Source organism: Crassostrea angulata, chromosome 10 (assembly GCF_025612915.1).
Source record: "Crassostrea angulata isolate pt1a10 chromosome 10, ASM2561291v2, whole genome shotgun sequence".
In the NCBI taxonomy this organism is placed as follows: domain Eukaryota; kingdom Metazoa; phylum Mollusca; class Bivalvia; order Ostreida; family Ostreidae; genus Magallana; species Magallana angulata.
Genome location: NC_069120.1, coordinates 27,102,993 through 27,125,862, shown reverse-complemented (window position 1 = coordinate 27,125,862; position 22,870 = coordinate 27,102,993). Strand labels below are relative to the sequence as shown.

Here is a 22,870-nt window from a genome sequence, read left to right as displayed (position 1 = left end):
ATTTTGAAATAACAGATCTTAACTTTGGAGTCATATATCAACCGGGAATTATCATTATCATTATAAATTTGTATCAAACTTCAAATTGGCGCAGAAAATTAGAGGTCTTATCTTTTTAATAAAAGGTCAATGCAGTGACGCCCGTCTTTCAAATTCAGCTTCTTTATGACTTTCATAATAAATGATAAATATGACGTAATTTATAATATTTTGATCGTCATGTTGATACATGTATTTCAAAAAATGGACCGTACATTTTTTTTCGGGATCCTTTAACCCTTTTTTTTTTTTTTTTACTAATTTACACTCAGTTTGCTTGTGAATATGAACGACAAAAGATAAAATGAGCTCATGTTAATTGGGTCTAAGAGATCAAAGATTAATAATTGGGGAAGTAGATAACACATCTTGTCAAGTCTCATTTTTCGTCATTTCAAAGTCTGACAACACTTGTGTCATATCGATGTTATATCTGGAATTCTGCAAAAAATTGTAAGTAAGTGTTTTAAGTTATATATATCATTTGAAATTTAAAAAGCAATTACAATGTATGTAGGAATTGCTGCATACTTAACTAATTTTGTTTGAACTCCTAGTTTGTGAATGTATTTTTGTCGTACCTTTATTTTGAAAAGTGTTTAACTGAAAGATCTAATGAAAAGCCAGTAATGATAACCTAAAATTTTTCTCCACGTTTTTATTCAAGTTCTGAAATTTATTCCCTCCTTGTTTTACGATTAAATAATGTTTTTAATACTAATCCCATGTATATGTCTAAATATCTGCTAATTTTGGACTTCATTTACTCCAATGTGTAAATTAAACAGTGAGGGTAACTGTAATCCCGTTGATACGCAAGTGCAAACTATTAGTAAATTTAAATTATTTGAAACACATCATAGGGGCCCATCTTTCTCTAACATTTACTTTGTATATGTTACAAGAACTAAAACCATTTTAACAAGGCCTTGGACCTTTAGTAGGATGTAACTATCCATTTCTTGCGTCAAAACATGTTTAAAATGACGCTGGTTTCAAACGAATTATACACCGATTGCGTACTGTAGTGTTATCCCAAAAGCCAGACAAATCTTGTTGATTTCAAGGAGCCATGGCTGAATGGCCAACAGTGATATATATATATACAACTACCCAAAGTCCAAGCTCTTGTTAAAATGGTTCTGTATATTTGCGGATATAGTTTCAATTATCACAATATTAATCATCGTTGAATTCAGCATTGTCCAAAAGTTACTTTTCGGTATATTTACACTTTAAAAAAATGCTATTCACAAAGTCGACGTTCTTAATAATAAAAACTATGATTATAATGAAATAAAATCTGTTAAGAGTGGGGTATCTAACTTTATAGCTTGCAAATAACAAGTTTATACCTTGGTGTGGAAATACATGTATTAGTTATGCTATGGACTTAACTAATCACAGCCCGTGTCGTTTGCAAGACGCAATTTTAACACTATTTTCCTAGATTGGAGTGTGGAGAATTATGACCTTTAAGTACGTTAGAGTTTTGTCTCGAATGCTCATCCATCATGTGCGAATAGAAAAACAAGGGGCCAGTGATTAAATAGACCTATTATTGGTTTCGTGCATTCAAAAATGTATATTGTATATAATCTGATATAATAAATTAAGGCATTTTTTCAGATGGCGACCTCTATACCAGTCGCTGTTCAACACTGTTTGAAGTGTGGCGCTCTTAACTGTGACGAAGTTTGTCCTTTTTACTGCAATCCTTGTCATCAACGATTGTGTGAAGAATGTAGAAATCAAAACAGTACAGACACCATCGGATATGACCATCAGATCCCTGTGGAAAAATGTAAGCTCCATCCGACTCGATACGCAGATATCCTTTGTAATGAATGCAACATTCCTCTTTGTTCAAAGTGTTCAACCATGAAAGAGCATCGAGGTCATACATTTAATGACCCGGGGGAAACATATGCAGAAAAAATTGAATTTTGTCATTATGCAATCTCCAAAATTCAAAGAAATCATCTTCAAACTTATCACCATTTGATAAAGAGAAAGGACAATGACGCAGAAATACGGATGCTTATAGATGGCATCAGACAATCCGTAAAGACTGAAGCTGAATCCTTAAAGGAGATTGTAGAAAAGATGACATCAGACAAATTGGAATACGCCGATGCGATAGAAGAAACACTTTTTAAAATTCTTAAAGCACAGGAAAAATCATTTGAAGACTATATTGTATACCTAGAAAAAAATTACAGGAAGTTTCGTGACCATCTCTCTGTCAAGAATTTCAAAGTTTTATTATTAACCAGTTTTGAGAATTGGGTAATCCAATCCATTCCAGATATAAAAAATCCAGTTCCACCAATATTTACTGAAGGTCAATTTTGCAAAGATGATGTTGCCAAGCTACTTGGAAGTATTCATTTTACTGATGATAAAAAAGGAAAAGCTATGGAGACTGTCTCTACACGTTTAAAGCAGAACCAAAAAGACAAAGAGAACCATTCTCTAAAACTAACAATGCCACTGCATTCTTCTCTTGTTAGGGTCAGAAAGTACAGAGTACCAGTTGTAGACCATGTATATCATATATCGTTGGATAATTGTGGCAGATTTTGGGTCAGTGATGGGAGTGGGAACATTGTCCACATGGATGCACGAGGAAATTATCTTAAAAATATAAAAAGTAGTGGTAGATTTGAGGGCCATCACACAGTCACGCAGGACGGGAATCTGATCTTTGCAGACAGAAAGTACAAAGTCATCAGAATAATAACATTGGAATATGAAATTACTAACTTCATTAGAACAGGTGAGTGGGAACCTTTCAGCATACACTCCTCCCACATCAACGGGGACATACTGGTGGGAATGATTAAGGGTAGAGAGGCTAAAGTCACCAGGTACAACAAGAATGGAGAAGAAATACAGAATATACAGAGAGACAACAAAGGACGGGAACTGTATAGAAATCCACACTACATCACAGAAAACATCAATGGTGATATCTGTACATCAGACTATAACAAACAAGCTATAGTGGTAGTAAATAAATCAGGACAACACAGGTTCTCCCATAGATTAAAAGCAAAGTTTTATCCCTATGGAGTATGTACAGATATCCTCGGCCACATAATAGTTTGTAATATTTCCACAAACACTGTTCATCTTCTAGATCAGGACGGTCAGTTCCTGTCACTACTTCTTACACCACAACAAGGGGTAGACTATCCTCTAAGTCTTTGCGTAAATTTTGAGAACAACCTGTGTGTAGGACGATGGAACTACACAGTGGAAGTGTACAAATATCTTTTTTAACACTCATTATGTGTCAGACACCTAAGACATTCTGATGCATATCATCATAGAGAAACATTCTCACGATTGAAGCTTTTTAGCGAAAGCTATTTTTGAAAACTCTTCGAGAATTCTAATCAAATTGCAAACAACGACAACAAAATTTGTTATTTTTGGAGAAAGTAAGCACTTATAAGAACAAATTATACACTGTATATATTAATTAAGACTATTTGTGCTTGTGTCCCTTTCGACCACACCTTTTCATTAACCCCTGTTAATTGCACTGTTCATATTTTTGATTTATTCTACATATAGTCAAGAGTGTAATGCAACAGAACCCGTGCAAAAATAATTAAAATAGTACTTCGGCAATTAAATTGACAAAGAATCAAGCGATAAATTATTACAAAAGAAGACGTCGTGATTATAAGAATTCTCAACATGAGTTGACAACGGGTGACGTTATATGTTCACATGATTTTTTTGTTGTCGCCTCTCAGCAATATGCAACCCTTACGTCAAAAAAAACTTTGAAGATTTCCATTTCTTCTGCTCTAGAATAAATTTGAGGTTTAAGACAGAAAGCAAAATAAAATATTTCGCCATTCAGCATGTTGTCACCGCAAAGCATAATATTGGTATTATAAATTTTGAATGAGAATAAGCCAAGCGGTCCCTGGTAATAGGAAACGGACCGAGTCATGACATTTACTGTTTAAGGTAAAAGGTTCTCCGATCCTCAGTTTCAACATATTTTTTTCTTTAAAAAAAAGTTATTTTTCTTTCAAACGTTATCAATGAAATATTTAGATGGTATCCATGCATTTTACAAAGTTATTGCAAATTTGGCTAAAATGGATATAATGGAATAAATAAGCAAGCTTAGTTTGCCCAAAAAAAGTACCGGTGCATCGGTGGCTCAAATTCTTTACCAACATTTAATTGACTAGTAGTTCTCCGTGAATCCACTACTCTAAGCATGTAATTGTGTTACTGACTATAAAACTAACACTAGGACACTTATTCAAATTGTCTTTATAAAAGTCAGATTTATGGTACGAATAAAAGAAATCCCGGTAATTTAGAGTTATCGAACATTGCTGAGGATCGGAGATCGTTAACATTGCAACTACGGTAAACCATGATTATGTCCAAGTGCCAGACACATGTAAGTTGTTATAAATGTATTTTGATATATTTGATAAGTTCATAACATTGATATGAAAATTATTTCACTCTATGCTTGAATCCGTTATATAAGTGTGCTAACTGTAATGATGTTTAACTGTTAAGATATTTACAACAGCTAAAATTGATTGTCTTTAAATAGATTTTGTTGTAATTATAAGATTGATATAATAAATATTGGTGAATAACAAAAATATGAAATCACAATGAATCTATCAATTTATTGCATACATGAATTCTTCTAATGAGTCATTTTACAATAAAAAATAATTGTTCAGATCATCTTAAGCTAAAAACAGAGAGTATTGCTCCAGGATTGACACATGTAAATGTAAATATTGGAGGTCATTTCATAACTTCGCTAGAATTAGAACTGGTCACCAAAGTGTAGATTCTCCTTGACATTTCCTTTCCCACTCTGCGTGACGTCTCCAAAACACCAGCTCCCCTTCTTACCTGTCAACAGCAAATATGGAATAACAGTTAAAACCATTTTTAAAACAAGAGCTTGGACTTTGGGTAGTTGTGTCAAACAACGATGTGACGTAGTCTTGTCTATTTCATTGCTGTCCACTCAGCCATTACTCTTTGAAATCATTAAGATTTGCCTGGCTTTTGAGATAAGAATATTTCGCTTGAAACCACGTCATTTTAAATTGATTATTTTGAAATTTGTTCATGGAAGAGGTCACTAGCGTACAGTTATTAACTTACCACAATATTTTCTAGTAATTTTTCTTGTTCCTTTGAATCATTGCATTTTGTGTATGCATAAAACACAGAAATATGTTTTTAAAAAAAGAACTTGTTACCTGGGTACATATAGTTTTCACACAATCCTTTATCAATTGAACAAGTAAAAGATATGCAAATATTTTAAAAATTACTGTCATGAAAAAAAGAGGCCCATGGGCCATATCGCTCACCTGAGGAACAACAGGTATGATAAAACCAGCTTAATGGCGTCATAATACAAACTATCTGGATTATGTACAATAATACATGTAGATCCTGTATAAATAAAATCCATTTCTTATGTTTATAATCATTAGTCCCTTTTCTAACAGGTTAATTTTATATTCATATCACATGTTGAGTATTGCAGTTCTCAAAAAGATCCTTAACAATTGTTTATGTATAGGATATAAAGCTACATCAAACTCTGAACCTTCTTGTGAGGCCGAAGAATTGTCCTGGAGCCGAAGTCTTAACAATTATAAAGAATCATCTGGCTGATTAGTTTCTGAGAAGAAGATTTTCAAAAATGTACTCTATATATTCCTATGTAAAACTTCGACTCCCCATTGTGGCCCAACCCTACCCCCGGGGGTCAAGATTTTCACAACTTTGAATCTACACTACCTGAGGATGCTTCCATACACGTTTCAGCTTTCCTGGCTTTATGGTTCTTGAGAAGAAGAATTTTAAAGATTTACTCTATATATTCCTATGTAAAACTTCGACCCCCCCCCATTGTGGGCCCATCCTACCCCCGGAGGTCATGATTTTCACAACTTTGAATCTACACTACCTGAAGATGCTTCCACACACGTTTCAGCTTACCTGGCTGATTAGTTTCTGAGAAGAAGATTTTTAAAGATTTACTCTATATATTCCTATGTAAAACATCGACCCCCCATTGTGGCCCCACCCTACCCCCGGGGGTCATGATATTTACAACTTTACACTACATGAGGATGCTCCCACACAAGTTTCAGCTTTCCTGGCTTTATGGTTCCTGAGAAGATTTTGAAAATTTCTATAAAAAAAAATCATTTACTTTAAATTATCTCCCCTTGAAAAAGGGCGTGACCCTTAATTTTCACAACTTTGAATTCCCTTTGCCTAAGGATGATTTGTGCCAAGTTTGGTTGAAAATGGCCCAGTAGTTCTTAAAAAGATGTTGAAAATGTGAAAAGTTTATGGATAGACGGTCGACAGACAAGACAGAAAAGCTCACTCAGGTGAGCTATATATTGTAAACAAAACTTTATCAATGATATAAATCTATGTACATTCATGTAAGCTACAAAACTACAAAACAAGTAAATTTAAGGAGAAAAATTACCAAATTCTCAAACAGTTCAGATTATTTTTTTGATGGGTGATACTAGCAAGTCAAAGTTCTTGTTTTCTTTTTGTTAGATTAGTGAGATAAATCGTGTACACTTGTTTAAAAGGCCCTATCTTGAATGATAACCTAGAAGACGTATAGTTTTAAGTATCACATAAATTATACATGTATATACTTCTCTAATTTAAGGAATGAATTCAATATTAAGATTAGCTTTGCGGTTGGCATTTTTTAGGAGTTGTACCAAAGTTACTGTAAATACCATTTTGTTCACTATACTAAAGTCTTTTTTCTCAAGAAATTCAAATGATTTTGCCTGTCCCATTTTTTAACTACAAAAAAAAAAACTGTACAAAAAGGTCAAAGTTCATGAGTTCCAATTTTCATGTTGAATTCGTGAAAATATGTACATTTTATATAACTATTATGGGGGTTTTTTAAGCTTAAAATGTTCGAAAATAATGTCACTATTTATATCATGATTCATTCTAATTAATTTTAATGAAATATCTAAAAATAGAATAAAATGTAACAAAAGTCGTAATTTTGGTCTACTAATATGTAAACGAAACATCTTTTTTGAAACCTTTCCAAGTCCACCGAATTCAGGAAAAACGAATCTCAGAATATGTGTTATCTGATGTTTCTAAAACACTACTCAAAACCACATAATGCGGACTTCGTGGAAACTGATAAATAGCTTGTGTCCCGTTATTCTTTCATTGAAACTACAAAACCCTGCAAAATAAAAAATAAAAACCCGAAATCAATTATGACGTCATATATTTTTTGAAATATTAGCTGAAATAAAGGGTAGTTGGTGTTACGTCACAATGAAAATTTGTGAGTTATCTCCCTGTAACCGCAAATCTTACCTTAAGTAGTTTAATACGATATACAATGGTTTGAAACAGTTTACGCTTTTTTAAAACAGCAATTAGTTTTATACTATATCAAGTGGATTGTAACAGTTTATGCTTTATAATAGTTCATTAAAGAGCACAAATTGTTCCAAATCATTTTACATTGTATAAAAATAATAAATATTAAATTGATTCTTTATAATTTAATTATTAATTGCTATTAATTAAAGATAACATCAGTTATTTGATCTTTTTAAAAACTGACATCAAAGTGTACAAAATTTAAACATAACATCAGGCGGACTGATGTGTTTATGGACGTTACTCTAACTATGACGTAGACAACGTTCTTTATACTAAATTAAATAATTTGTTTAGCCAATAAGAAAGCACATTACAACTCGAATTAAATCATATAACATGATATGGTTGAATCATTCTTGTTTACATCATTCACATTGTATACCTATTGAGATTACTAGCAATATTCTGCTACACTCACTCAAGTAAACATATGGACTTAATAATATGAACGTTTCTCTAATAAATCTATAAATCCATTAAATACACAGCTATGTGTACCTCCATCAGTGAGTGAGGGGAAGGGTAGGCCTGTACAATAGCATCAGCAATGTCAGGACTGATGTTCTTAAACTGCAGCAGCTGTTGCTTCCAAACCTTCAGAAGACCTTGTCCATTCTTGTCAACTTTCACTGTAGATACACCATCATCAAAGAAAGCTGTCTGTAAACGATCTTTCCTACAATCACAAGAAAGAACCTCATGTCTTAAGCAATTCAGGTTTTTAAAGGAAGACAAAAAGCTGAAGTTTTAAATTTTTGGATAGAATTTCAAATTTGAATATTTTCTGATATCTTCAATACAGAGAACTTTTATGAAGATTAATAAAATCTTCAAAGTAGCTATGACCATTGAGGCCCTCTTGTTATAGCAAAAATTATTGAAAATCGAGTTGAAGTTGATGTATCTTTTGCATGAAACATAAAGCATGCTGAGAAAATAAGTTAATCATAAAACCAAACAAAAACTAGAGAGGGTTTTTCCTAACATTTTTTGTAACATCTTTTCTCTGTTTATTTATTGTAAGTCATTTTATTCCATGGTGTTAAAATTCACAATTTTTAATAAAGTACAATTTGCAATGATTTTAATTTCACACTGCTAGATAATCAATTGATCAGAATGTAAGCATCGAAACACGTTTTGAAAACTAATGATAATATCCACGATGGGTTTAATTTCGCGAGAAAATGATCAATTGAAAACGCAGTAAAATTGAAACCATCATGAACATTGGCCAATCTACAGTATTTTTTTTTATACGAAGACATCAACAAACAAGTACATATATAGAGGCAATAACACAAATATTGATTGATTAAATTTATCACTGTTTCAATTTATCTTACTTCGCAGGTTTCTCTGCCACAGCCTTTGAGAATGTGCGTACAAACTCTGCGAGTTCCTCTGAGGTCTCCAACAAATAAACCATCACATCTGTCTGAAGCTGGTTGTCTGTAATGGCCTGCAGATTTATATTCAAATAGCATTATTATTTTATTATGATAAAAAATATGTAGATAGTGTATAAATAAGTTTTATCTGCAAAGTGCATTTGTTTTCCAACTTTTTGCTCTAAAATCACAGATGCAAGAAAATATACATTTTATACTAAATTTGTGTTTTTTTATTTCCTAATGTTGCCTGTGATAAAGGGCAACATTTAATATGTGACTTATCTCTTGCATCCACAAAAAATGTCTCAAGTCAAATATTTTCTTAACAATGATAAAACCCTATCCAAATGCCATACCAAATACCTCAATTTCATTTGCTACAATGTAAATCTACCTGGCATGCCTACATGTATAAAATGTCTTCAAGGCTCTTTCACAATTGGTGGACAAGCACTTTACAACACTTTGCGAATGCAATGTTTTAACTTTGCATGATATCTTGTATACAATGCATAATGTCTCACATTTGTTGCATGTACTTTAGTGGTTGCATCAAGTCTCCTAAAAATAGTGGCGTGCACACTATTCAGACACAACCGAATGCGATCCAAAATTCAAGGCATGAACATAAGTACGAACGTCTTGCAACATATATTGTATTTTTTTTAAGGGTCGTGAGATAAATCGTAGTTGTCTATGCCTGTGTTGTGCGACCATGAGACTGTTGCTCAACGTGTCTCATGTAACCTTGCAACGTTTTACTATCATTACATGATTTATCAGCTTCAATTTGCAATGCTTTGCCACTTGTATATATACCCTGTATTAGCATCTCTGTTTCAGAGACTACAACTGACCACAGATGCTGCTGCATCAATACCTTCTTGCACTCTGCTGGGTTTGCTGAATTTTCGATTACAGCGTCGGAAATTGGCAGTATATAGATATCCTCTGACTCGCGCGAGCTGCAAGTCTAATAGCATGGGTGCACATTCAATTATCAGATCACCTGATAATTCACACAATCCTATCGCATTATCTTACACTCACCTTTATTGTACAACAGTCACCTATAGACACAAGATATATCAGTTATATAAGTTTTAATGTGTTTGCATCGAACAACAGTTGCTGTAGATCATGCAAATTTTCAAATGAATACCTTTTCATCAGCAATTTTTTGACAACAGTTTGGGATCCAAATTCATGTGCCAATTGTGAAAGAGCCTTTAGTTGTTTTCGTGATCATGAAAAGGTAAACATTTAAAACAAAATGAGCCCCTGACCTTAAGGTGGCTCACTACACCTTGAAATAGTTTCTCAAATAAGGAAAAAATGACTTGATTATGATAGAAAGCAAGATAGATGAGACGAATATGTCAAATATGGAAAAAATTGCAATTTTGGATAAAAAATTATCTTTGTAAAAATTTAGTTCAGTCAATATGAACAAAAGCCGCATGCAGATTTGAACTCATGATCTGCATTCACAAGCCTGATACTTTAACCACTGAGCTAAGGCGATATACAACCAACTCAATTTACCAAACATTTTTAAAAGTTTTTAAAATTCACCATCTTGTGACGTGGTGTCTTATAAAGCCTAAGTTAGTATTGTTTTATAAACTTAATTGTTTTGTGTCTTATTTTTAGTAGCACATAAATAAACCTAGTGGCATCTAAAGAAAAAAAATAATTTTAACATTGTAGATAAAGAATTGACATTAAGGGTACAAGTGTATACATGCACAGATTTTACAGTTAAATTGTGCAAGCATAAGATAGTGGGTCAATCTACCTTTACTGGGTGGGATTTAAAGTCAATAAGGAAGCAAAAAACGTTTATCTCCCAACCTTCCGATGGCTGCCATGACACTTAAAATGTTAATGCATGATTCCTCATAAATAATGTAAGTATACTTCATTAAAACATGACCAGAAGTTGTTGAAGATGTGTAATATGTGCATTTTAGTACTTTTTTGAAATTTGATTTAAACTGATACCAAACCGATAAACTGATAAAGACTCTTAAAATTTTTATTACGTCGTCAAAGTTATAAATCCCTCTAATAAACTAGATAAAAATCACAGTGCACAAAGTACAGATTTCTAGATTAATTTGATGTGTATATTGAAAACATCTTTTTCTTAAGAAATAACATAATAACAGACTAAATAAACACACTGAATCATTATTACATGTAATAAATTGAGTTCATAAGCGCGTCAATACATAAGTTTATATTGATCTCTATGGGAGGGTCAGAAAATAAGAAATTGTATAATGGTATTACTACCGGTAATTATAGAACAACATAGGCTATTTGTGAGAACAATGTATTCCACTGCTAAGCAACTCAAACAAAATTACCATAAGATAAATTTTGTAAGTAATATATGATGTAAACTTAAACCGACCAACTGAAATGCTATACATTTTCCGTTCTCTTTGAAGCTGAATCTACATTAGTGTGCGGAGTACAATTTCAAATGCTGTTCAGTCACCATTTGGTACTGTGCACCGTAGCTCTATAGCCTGACCATTGCTTATGCAATGAGCCATACTAACTACATACATATATGTCTGTATAATTTATTTTATTAATTCATGACTTCATTTTCTTATACTTTTCCTTTTAATATGATCCAATAAATCTCTAGACTTCAGTAATGATTTTAAATGCTTCACTATAGTGCTGTAAACTGCCCATCCAACATGATCAACAAAAGAAATAGTCTAGACGTACTTACTTTTTTATCCACCTCCATGCACCCAATGTCTCAAAAACTAATACATTGAGAGAAAGAGGAAGTGAATAAATGAAAGAAAAAGGAATGTAGATAAAGAGAGAAATGGGTAGACATTGACCTATCACGATTGACCTCAAAGTCAAAAGGGATTTATTTTGTAATAGGATAAATTTTAAAGCTTCAATAAATAAAGTTATCATTTAAAAATATGCACTGGACCAAAGTATTCACAATAGGTATATGTACATAGTGACCTAATTACCTAAACCAAAAACTCTTGACTTCAATATCGACAAAATTTTGTTTAAAAAGAGTTAATATATTAGGTTTTGTTGCACATATGAGAGAAAAAAAGAATCATGAATGTTTTCAACTGGAAACTAAATTTACAGCAAGGACTTCTCAGAAGTATAAATGAATTTTATCATGTACCAAGTTAATATTCTGAGGAAGTTTTAAATATCACAGTGTATTTGTAATACTTATATTTACATCTAACAAGAGGCCCAGGGGCCACAACGCTCACCTGATCAACAATAGCCATAACTTTGATCAATTCAGCATTACAGTTTCAAAATCAAAATATCTTGACAATTAAGTACACAAATCTGCTAATCTTTCTCCACAAATATTTGTGATGAATACCAACCCCTTTTGTTGTTTTAGTATTTGTGAGAAGATTTTTCTCTATTCCTATTTTCCTCTATATATACCTATGTAAAACATGGTCCCCCCATTGTCGCCCACCCTACCACCAGGGATCATGATTTGAAAAAATTAAACTACCTGAGGATGCTTCCACACAAGTTTCAGCTTTTCTGGCCTAACGTTTTTTTTGAAAAAATATCTTTAAAGATTTTCTCTATTAATTCTTATGTAATACTTCATCCCCCCCCCCTCTTGTGACCTCCCCTACCCTTGGGGATCATGATTTGAACAAACCTTAATCTACACTACTGTAGGATGCTTCCACACAAGTTACAGCTTTTCTGGCCGTATAGTTTTTGAGAAGATTTTCTCTATGTACTAGTATTCTTATGTAATACTTCACACCCCCCCCCCCATTGTGGCCTCCCCTACCCTCAGAGATCACGAATTGAACAAAATTAAATCTACACTACCTGAGGATGCTTCTACACAAATTTGAGCTTTTCTGGCCTCATTGTATTTGAGAAGATTTTTTAAGATTTTCTCTATACCGGTATATATCTTATGTAAAACTTACAACCCCTGTTGCACGTCCACTTTACCTGCTTCCATGCGATTTCCAGCTTTTTTGGCCATATTATTTTTGAAAAGAAGATTTGGAAAAAAATCCCAACAAATTTTCAATAAATCTTATTATTTCCCTTTTAAAGAAGCCATAGCTTTTCATTCTGAACAATCTTGAATCCCTACTCCAATTGATGCTTTGTATTAAGTTTGTTTGAAATCAGCCCAGCGCTTTAGCCATAAAAATGTGAAAAGTTTACAACCACGCCGACGCCTATAACGACAGACAACAGACAAATCTTGATTAGAAAAGCTCACTTGAGCCTTCTGCTCAGATGAGCTAAAAAAGTAAAAATGCATAGAATTATAAAAATTACTACATAGCTATGTTTTTAATACAGCAACCATAACACATTATGCATGTGTGATAATTATTGTGGGGCCCCCAGCGGGTCCAGGGCAGAGCCCTGGTGGGGGCCCAGGGGGCGAAGCGCCCGGAAGATCCTGGATTTTATGTTATTTGAATGGCAAAACAACCTTAAAAATATGACATTTTTTAAGTATTATGATTCCAATAAATATGAACAAAAGTTGCTGAATTCCGAGACAAACATTATTTACCTGGTACTCTTCAAATAATTTCTTTAAAATTTCAAGACCCCGATGCTCTTGGATTTTAGGTTTTAGCTTTTAGATTTACATGCAGGCTTTTGATGATGAGATATTGTCTCAAAATGTTACAATTTTACATACTGTATGTGTAAGGGAAATGTTGAATTTTAAAAGAATGTGTAATTATATATGAGACACTGATACCCCAGCGGAAACCAACTGCATATGACTAAAGATAATAGGCGTTTTGAAACAGGTCTATTATTCGAACCGTAACATACTTACCTAAATGACAAATTTTTGATCAAGTTTACCACAATGTATTGTGACTTTGTCAAAATTTTAATCACCCGACCGCCGACTTTAAGTTACATGTAAGTATAGACTGACAGAATACAATTACGGACAAACACTCAAAACTTGATGTGTTTTCAGATTTTACATGTAGTATGAATATTTAAACTTGAAAGGAGTTTAAAGTTGTTCATCTCATTTTAATAAGTTTATTGTAGATCATTCTTAAAGACAATAACATGAAAGTCAAAGGTATAGCTTGTCCATATTAATTTTTGATTCAAACGAACTTCCAATTAATTTTAATGTAAAGTATGGAGTGACGGTATTTTCCGGAATCGTAGTAATTGCATGGTTTACGATGAGAACTGAATACTAAATATGCAGATTATAATTCAGTGGAGTCTCAATACGATTTGTTTACGTGCAAAAAATAGGAAACTCAAATCATAAGACCTATGCTTTGCAAAATTTTGTGTATTCATTTGCGTTTTTGCGTAAAGGGCGCTACGCCACTGGTCTAGAAAAGGTTCTTTTTAAGTTATTGATTGGACAACATACTGATGTATGCCCCTCTTTTTTCAAGAGGGACAGGGAATAGGCCATATAAATGCTAACAGTAGTTTGAACATCAAACATTCATATTTATACCATAATTTTTTTTTTACCTTCAATGTTTACAATCAAAATAATAATAAAAAATCATTATGATATTTTTTTCAGATGGCGACCTCCCTACCAATCACAGCCCAGCATTATTTGGAATGTGGCACTGAAGACTGTGAAAATAACTGCCAGTTTTACTGCAATCCTTGCCACAGACAATTGTGTGAACAATGCAGAGACAAACATCAGAAAAGTCCAGACACAAAGAAACATGAAGTGGTCCCCTTTCTACAGCACAAACGTCATCTTCCTGTGGACAAGTGCAAGCTCCATCCAACTCGAAATGCAGATATTCTATGCAATGAATGCAACATTCCTCTATGTTCAAAGTGCACAACCATGGAAGACCACTTCGGCCATAAATTTGTTGATATGGAGGACATTGATGCAGAGAAGTTTGCATTTTGTTTGGAAGAAATCTCAAAAATCCAAGAATATTTCCTTCCAACATCAAAAGAATTGAAAACAGAGACAGATGAAGATGGCAAAGAAGTAAAGAAAACCATGGATGGTATCAGAAACGGCATAAAGGCAGACGCCAAGTCTCTGAAAGACCAGGTAGATAAGGTGACATCAGACAAATTGGAGCAAGCCAATACCATAGAAAAGTCATTACTGAAAGTGTTGAAACAACAGGGAAAAACATACGATGATTACAATAAGTACCTTGAAAAACTTCTAAAAGAGTTTCATGGCTACCTCCCTTTAAGCAATTTCAAAGTTTTATTATCTGCAAAATTTGAAAATTCAAAAATCCAATCTATACCAGAGACAACTAAACCAGTCCCACCAGTGTTTATTGCTGGTCAATTCACCTACGAAGAAGTCAGCAAGTTACTTGGAAATATAGATGTCCCAAACATTAAACCTGATAAAAGGAAAATAAAACCCATGGCTACTTCATCAACACAGTTGAAACCTACAGAGAAAGAGATAAAGCAAGATAAAGAGAAATCTGACGTGAAACAAACACTGTCTCTGTCTTCCTCTGTCACCAAGGTCAGGGAGTACAAAGTACCAGGTGTTGACAGTGTATATCATATATCACTGGGTAAATCAGGCAGACTCTGGGGCAGTGATGATCACAGAAACCTTGTCCAAACAGATCTACAGGGGAATCAGCTACAGAAGGTACAAACCAGTGGTGGACATGGCTACCACACAGTCACACAGGACGGGGATCTGATCTATACCGACAGAAAGAACAAAGTCATCAATAGGATAACACTGGATAATACAATCACTGAATTCATTAAAACAGTAGGCTGGGAACCAATCAGCATACACTCCTCCCACATCAACGGGGACATACTGGTGGGGATGATAAAGGATGGAGAGGCTAAAGTCAACAGGTATAACAAGACAGGGAAAGAAATACGGAACATACAGAGGGGCAACAAAGGACAGAAACTGTATGGTGATCCACGATACATCACAGAAAACATCAATGGTGATATCTGTGTATCAGACTTTACCAAGGAAGCTGTAGTGGTGGTGAAAAAATCAGGACAACACAGATTCTCCTATAAACGCCATGTGTTTAGGTTTTGTACCTATGGTATCTGTACTGATCTCCTCGGTCACATCATTGTTTGTGCCTGTAGTTTTTTGAATAAAGAAGTTCACATCCTTAATCAGGATGGTCATTTCTTGTCTTTACTACTCACACCACAACAAGGTATAGAGAATCCTTGTGGTCTGTGTGTAGATGATGAGAACAATCTCCATGTGGGACAATGGATATCCAACAAAGTGACAGTGTACAAGTATCTACAGTGATTCTCTCTATATGTCAAACATATCAGCCATCAAATCTGAATAAATATAATCTTTCTAGTATAAAATACATTATGTAAATGAGCGTATTCTCTTAATCTGTAAATTCTTAAGTCTTCCAGACCATATTGTATACCAGTATCATGAATGTATACTTTGTTCTGTTCATTCTTTTTAAATGCAACAGTTTTTTGGTACATACAGTACCTCTAAAATGTACATTTTCAATGAAAAAATATTTTCAGTTTTGAGAATAAACAAGGAATTCTTATATATGTGTCACAAAAAGTTTTTAAATGACATATTCCATTACTTGTGAGTAAATTAATTGCTTTGTTGTTTATTTAGAGTCTAAATTATTGACATATTTTTTAAAGTTTGATTTATAACGCTATGTACCATTTAATGAATGTTAAAGGGGTACTGTAGTTTTATATTGTAACAGCCTAAAGCATTGTAGGCTTTTATATATGATTCTAATCAACATGAGAAACAAAGTTTGTTTATCCTGACCTCATGTTCATAAAATTCCTTAGGTTTGTTTAAATTTTTCACAACAATATTTTAAATGAACAAGGTAGACAGGAATGCTCTTTGGTTTTTAATAAAGCTTAGTTGGTACAAAAATCAATTCTAATCTTTTTCAAATGAATGACCTGTCAGCTGTTTTTAATAACAGACTTCTGGGAATGTAGGAATTCTACGATGAAAATTATTTCTTCGAAATCTACATACCGAGTATTGCTTTATTTTTGTTTTACATGTACCCCTTGCTGGACCTTCACATAAGAGAGCTGTACTCCCTACTACTGCATACTACCAGGTACCTACTTTCCAGTTTAAAAAACAAAACAACTCATACTGCAGTAAAGACATTTGAAAAATGTAGATAAGGTTCTATATTGCATATTACATTCATCTTCTTTCATTACTTCCAATAGTTTACTGAATTGGTAGTGGTGTATCAAATCAAATACATGTAATATCCTTCATTTACTAGTATCTTTCACAAATAATCAGTATTTGACAATTAATCAACTTGATGGCTGACACAAAAAATGCTCGACATTCATAGACTGTAAAGATGATTTGTTATGCCCTAGTCACACATTCACGGATTAAATGCCGGATTAGCTACGGAATCGATCCGGAATCATTCGTGGCGATATGTATTGACCCGTGGCTTTTCCGTCTGTTATCGTATCCAAATGTAGCAATACTCGTATAGCTGCGACAATTTTTTAATATGTTCAAAGTTCCACTACGGATGAAATCACCGTAGTACTTCCTTAGAAAAACTTACTAAACCGTTTTAGAACGTAGAAGTCCGTTTTAACTCCGTATAAATCCATAGTAATTCGTATGTATCAATTTGTATCCATTCCGTAGTGCATCCGTACTAACTTCGTATCATTAGATTGTCTAGTGTCAACCGTGGAAAATATTCCGTAGTAGAACCTAGGAGTTGATCCGTGAATGTGTGACTGGGGCATTAGTTTCATTTTCAAATATTCATGACCTCTTTGACCATGTAGTTAAATTTTTTTTTTAAAAATCCGTCAAACCTCTTCGACATCCAGACGATGAACACTCCCTTGGTCGCTGTCCGTACATGGAGTCACCCTCTCACTGGATAACACTGCTGCTCTGTGCTTCCTTTGTACCTTAGTTTTCTGATCTCTGAATACAATAAAAGGGAAATCATTCAATCTTGTTTGTAATGTGCTATTTGATTGGTTAAACAAATAAGTTAATGTATGTACAACCAGGTTTGCTTACATCACAATATTATGACTTCTTTCAAAATAACAATGTATTGAATTCAATAAATGTCATATTTAGATTTTGTATGATATTATACCATTTTTCAGGACAACCCATGTTATCCTCTGAAGTTAATGTTTTTAAGAAATGACCAGCATGTTAAAAAGTTCACTGGGATATGAACTAGAAGATTGTTTTCCCCTCAGAAACCCTTAATTGGGCTTCACAGGATTTGATCACACAAACAACCAAGTTATATCCTGGTGAACTCTTTAACATTGCTGTTATTACCTATATTAATATTTGAGAATGGGAAATTGTCAGTATTATTTATCTTGTTTTTAGATTAACAATAATGCCACCGCATTTGGCAATGGTATAGCTTCAATGGATCAAGCACTTAGAAAGAATAGATAGATTGAATGAAGTTAAGTTATTTAGGAATTTTGTAGGAATCGTTCTCAGATGATGACATCTTTTTAAAACCCAGCCTTTTAGAAATTTGTGTCAACCAAAACTTTTTTGAAAATTTGAAGTTATAAACTTACTAAAGATACGAAAATATTTATATCTTAGCAATTTTGATTTCCTACATAGAGCTGGTCCAAAAATTCAACAGCCAAATTTTAACACGATGAAGTATGATTTTATAATATATATTTAATTATATGCACCAAAATATATTATGTTAGGTTAGAAAATCAAATGATTAATAGTCATTAAATGAAAAAATTTTATTGCATGATTTCCTACAAAAAGTTCACAAAAGTTATTACATTTATTCTTTAATTTAACACAACCTTCCCAAAAATTGACAAAACTTTATGTTTTTGAAAATTTCTCAAAAGTTATAATGTTTACATCCTATTTTTATCAAACATTTAACAAGAGTTATACCAGGTGTATTATAATTATTATTTTATTAGACAAAAAAAACCCATAGTTTATCTAAATTGACTGACTAATTTTGTTTTTGTTGGAAAGTCTCTTGAACAAGTATACCCCCATATTGCTAAATTTATAGTTTTACAAGTTGTTTTTTGCAAACGTTGAAAACATTGAAATGAACCAAATAGACATAATCTAACAGTCACTAAAATGTTTATACTTATCAATTAAACTGTAATACAAATATTAAAATTTTGGGCCTTGTTAGCAAAACCATAGAAACGAGTGCAGTAGTACTCCCCCTTTTCTGTCAAGTAATTTTTCATGAAATTATTTCACAATACTCATTTTTGAAATTAAGAGCTTTATATTTGTACTGAAAACAATGATCCATACGTGTACAATACTTTAAATCAAATACATGCCATATTAAATGATTATTTATTAAAACTATCACTGGAAATTTATCACGCTGTGTAAAAAAAGAACCTGACACGAAAGCCACAAGAGTTACCTTAAATCATCAACCTAATAATTACCTAAAATATTTTTCCATCCCTATGACCACAAATGATAAAATAGAATTAGGTAAATGTTGTTTGACAGTCTGTACATAATTTATTAGAGTTGGTCCGCATCCTAATTCGCTGCCACACTGAAAATAAAACAATAGATTTCATACAGTTAGGAGATATGTTTAAAAGCCAGTTGATCAATGAATAAATTACTTTTGAAGCAACACAACCATTGGCAGTAGTCTTAAACTAAAGTAAATTCCATAGATTAAAAAAAGCTTCATAAAATGAATGCCACTTTTTGAGAATTAACTTCATTTTTCTTTTAACTGAAAACAATATTAACCATCATACATCATGTTTTGTTTTCTAAAAAATAATATGAATTATAAGATGTCTCCTTGAACATTTGATATCTAATTGGAATTACAATATCTATGAAAGGCATTCAAAAGTATTTTAAAAATAAACACTAGGTGACTTCAAGAAATCATAAAAAAAATTCAGTTTACAGTAAAGCTTTCCTTTTTTCTTTTTATAAAATACAGGTACTACATATAAATTAGGATTTATAACCTTTTTATGATTCTGTACAAAATTAACAAAGTCAGCGACTGGGAGTAACACAAGGACATCTTCCTCCGTCTGCTCGGATTTCACTGTTTCAACCTGAAATATACAGATTCTTACATGGCATTTTATATCTCATCTCACATTAGCCAGTTAGGTTGCTGTATATCAGCTCGAGAGCCGTTAAGATCTCATGCTGATATCCAGCAACTGAGGGCTAATATGGGAAGCGACTTAAAAAATGCTAAGTACCGGAAGATGTCGACTTACTGTATTATTTTATGTCATACTAACTCAGACATCAAAATTGAAAGATGCATGCCAATTCTACCTCATAATACTTGATGTTTTTAATTTAACACATCCCTAGGGTTTATTTTAATCAGTTAGGCAAGTTTTTGGTTCATATCGCATAGGGCGGAAACATGTATATTTTTGACAAGTATATGATACATAATGTTAATCATGTGCTACCTGAATGTATACCCATTTAATTGTCTTTCCCAGCAAACAAAGCTTAAATTGAGAATGTAGCCACGGTATAAACCAAAGCTCTGTTCAGTTTTATTAACCCCATTATGACTATAAGCAAATACACTGATGTTCAAAAGATTTGTGACTTCAGCTATATTAGACTGTTAACAACCTAATGTATCTCTTCAAATGCTGAGAAATGCAATTGAATGCATGTTAAAAATTAAATGATCATCTGATTGGCAAGATCAAATGTATACATAACAAATACCACCTCCTTGGCCCCCAATGTAAATTTGTTTCATATTGATGCAATACTATTTTATTAGACATTTTACAAATTACCGGTACTAGCTTTAAACATTCAAAACATCATAATAAAATCATATACCGGTAAAACAGATGTTCTCAGTATACTGCAGTTTAAATTTTTATCGTTGCATCTGGTCTAATAATGTAAAATAGGTACCAGTATACCTGATTTTCCATGGATACATTAATACTGGTGACTTGTCTGTTCCATGTGATACTGAATGGTACAGTCTGTTCTTTAGTGATGTACTGTATCCCTAGCGCTTCACAAGCCTTAAATATGGCCACTCCATGCCCTCCAGAGTTCACAATTCGGGTATCCAACATCAAAATCAAGTACTGAGAAAAATTGAAGACAAGTTTATGTAACAATCAGAAGAGCACAGCCTTTGAAATCATTGTCCAATGTATCCCAAATAAATAGGAAATAATTTCATCAGTGTAAACAGGAGACTCCACTTTTAATTCTTCTTGGTTTGGAGTTTATTTAAAAACTCACTCAAAATATTTCATTTGAGTATAAGTTGCAATATATTTATATCTAGTACATTGCAATATACGATAAGTAATTTCACCTTTTTGTTGATTTTTAATTTTTGAAAATATTACCTGCAAACAGTCCTTAGATCCTCCCATTTGTTTCTTTCTTTCTCTTTCAGCAATGCGTATCGGATCTTTTCTTTGCTTTTCTAGCTCTTTGGACAATGCCTTCTCTTCTCTAGCTTTCTTGTTATTCATTTTCCGCATCTGTAAATATGTACACCATGCTATAAGAAAGAATTCACAGAACCTAGGTCTTGTTAAAAAAGAAAGAGAATATTGAGATTTGGGAGGGAAACAAATAGAACCATTTTAACAGGAGCTTGGACTTTGGGTAGTTGTGTCAATTGGTGATATGACGCAGACCTGTCTATTTCATTACTGGCCACTCAGTCATGGCTCTTTGAAATCAACAAGATTTGTCTGGCTTTTGAGCGAAGGCTACGCAATCGGTGTACATTTCGCTTGAAACCAGCGTCATTTTAACTTGTTTTGACGCAAAAAAAGATAGTTATATCCAACTGAAAGTCCAAGGCCTTGTTAAAATGGTTCTAAGTAATATACCCTTTTTCTTTATTAAATTTTGTTAAAAGATGTACAACCATCAAAAACCTCATAAATTAAAATTTATGATTATATTCTGCTACAGTTACTATAACTATCAAGTAGAAAATACTTATATTATATAATACTTGCATTGGCTTCATTTTTTAAGGCTGCAATTTCCCTCTTTGTTCTTTTTTTTTCTTGATCAATTCTTCAACGCTGCATCCAGAGGACTGTGACAAGGAAACTGGAGACTGACTATCCAAATTGGAATCAAAATTGTTTGTGCTAATTGATCTATCACTAAAAACAGTTTCCTCGGAACATGCTAATGAACTTGAATATCCATTAGATGCAAGAACTTTACTGTGCATTCTGTCTGAGTTAAGATGACTAGGAGCAGTTTTGTCACTTTTATTTTCGGATGAAAGTTTTTGTTTCATAGATGTGATTGTTTCTGATGATGAAATAAATTTACTATTGGACACACTAGTTAATATTTTGTCTCTAAGGGATGGCAAACAGATTTCATCTTCCGAGCTGTCCAACATGCTATGATTCACTCGCCCGTGTCTTATGGGTGGTCCATGTGTACCGGTAACGTCAACATCTTCATCGCTATGATTATGGAAGCTTGCTTGGAGCTTTTATTTGTTAATCTTTGCTTTGTTTGATTTGTAGAAACCCCGGCTGATAAACTGTATGGTTTGTACATTTGTTGTAGTCCATCATCATCACTGCTGAAATCCATTGCTGATTTTACAACTCCCTTAATAAAATTGTTAACACTTTTTAATACTTTACCTGCAATAATAATAAAAACAGTGGTCATGCATTATTTCAAACACAATTAGAAAAGTATAAGTGATTTATGAATTATCTAAACTTACTTCAAGAAAAATCAACACGTTTGTGTTAATTAGGTGGTAAATGAGTCTGATCTACAAGTATGATTGCAATTAAGGTCTTATAATATATATGTGCAGCTTATATATTTTTATGAAAAAGTGAGCAAGTTCACATACCCCACGCTCCCCAAT

At 33.0% G+C, this 22,870-nt stretch overlaps 3 protein-coding genes across 3 annotated transcripts; 2 read left to right on the top strand and 1 right to left on the bottom strand.

Moving 5' to 3' along the window:
* The first annotated feature begins 1,668 nt into the window (after positions 1-1,668).
* On the top strand, positions 1,669-3,570 carry LOC128164829 (uncharacterized). Its single transcript, XM_052828847.1, has one exon. The coding sequence runs from the start codon at positions 1,669-1,671 to the stop codon at positions 3,322-3,324; it is 1,656 nt and encodes a 551-aa protein (XP_052684807.1). The 3' UTR covers positions 3,325-3,570.
* Positions 3,571-4,700: 1,130 nt separating this feature from the next.
* Positions 4,701-21,491, bottom strand: LOC128164831 (crossover junction endonuclease EME1-like). Its single transcript, XM_052828850.1, has 8 exons — positions 21,354-21,491; positions 20,910-21,083; positions 19,965-20,057; positions 19,413-19,528; positions 17,787-17,901; positions 8,862-8,977; positions 8,014-8,191; positions 4,701-4,950 (listed from the first exon to the last, which is right to left on the bottom strand). The coding sequence occupies exons 1-8, from the start codon at positions 21,489-21,491 to the stop codon at positions 4,840-4,842; spliced, it is 1,041 nt and encodes a 346-aa protein (XP_052684810.1). The 3' UTR covers positions 4,701-4,839.
* Positions 10,666-17,738, top strand: LOC128164825 (uncharacterized). The gene is made up of 2 exons (XM_052828843.1): positions 10,666-10,819; positions 14,503-17,738. The coding sequence occupies exon 2, from the start codon at positions 14,503-14,505 to the stop codon at positions 16,222-16,224; it is 1,722 nt and encodes a 573-aa protein (XP_052684803.1). The 5' UTR covers positions 10,666-10,819; the 3' UTR covers positions 16,225-17,738.
* Positions 21,492-22,870: the final 1,379 nt, after the last annotated feature.

Excerpts from the sequence above, each read along its gene's own strand:
- LOC128164825 (XM_052828843.1), top strand. The coding sequence starts at position 14,503 with ATGGCGACCTCCCTACCAATCACAGCCCAGCATTATTTGGAATGTGGC.
- LOC128164829 (XM_052828847.1), top strand. The coding sequence starts at position 1,669 with ATGGCGACCTCTATACCAGTCGCTGTTCAACACTGTTTGAAGTGTGGC.
- LOC128164831 (XM_052828850.1), bottom strand. The coding sequence starts at position 21,491 with ATGCGGAAAATGAATAACAAGAAAGCTAGAGAAGAGAAGGCATTGTCC. Across the intron at positions 21,084-21,353 it reads GATCTAAGGACTGTTTGCAG|TACTTGATTTTGATGTTGGA; the intron begins GTAATATTTTCA and ends AATTTTTCTCAG. Across the intron at positions 4,951-8,013 it reads CCCCTCACTCACTGATGGAG|GTAAGAAGGGGAGCTGGTGT; the intron begins GTACACATAGCT and ends TGCTGTTGACAG.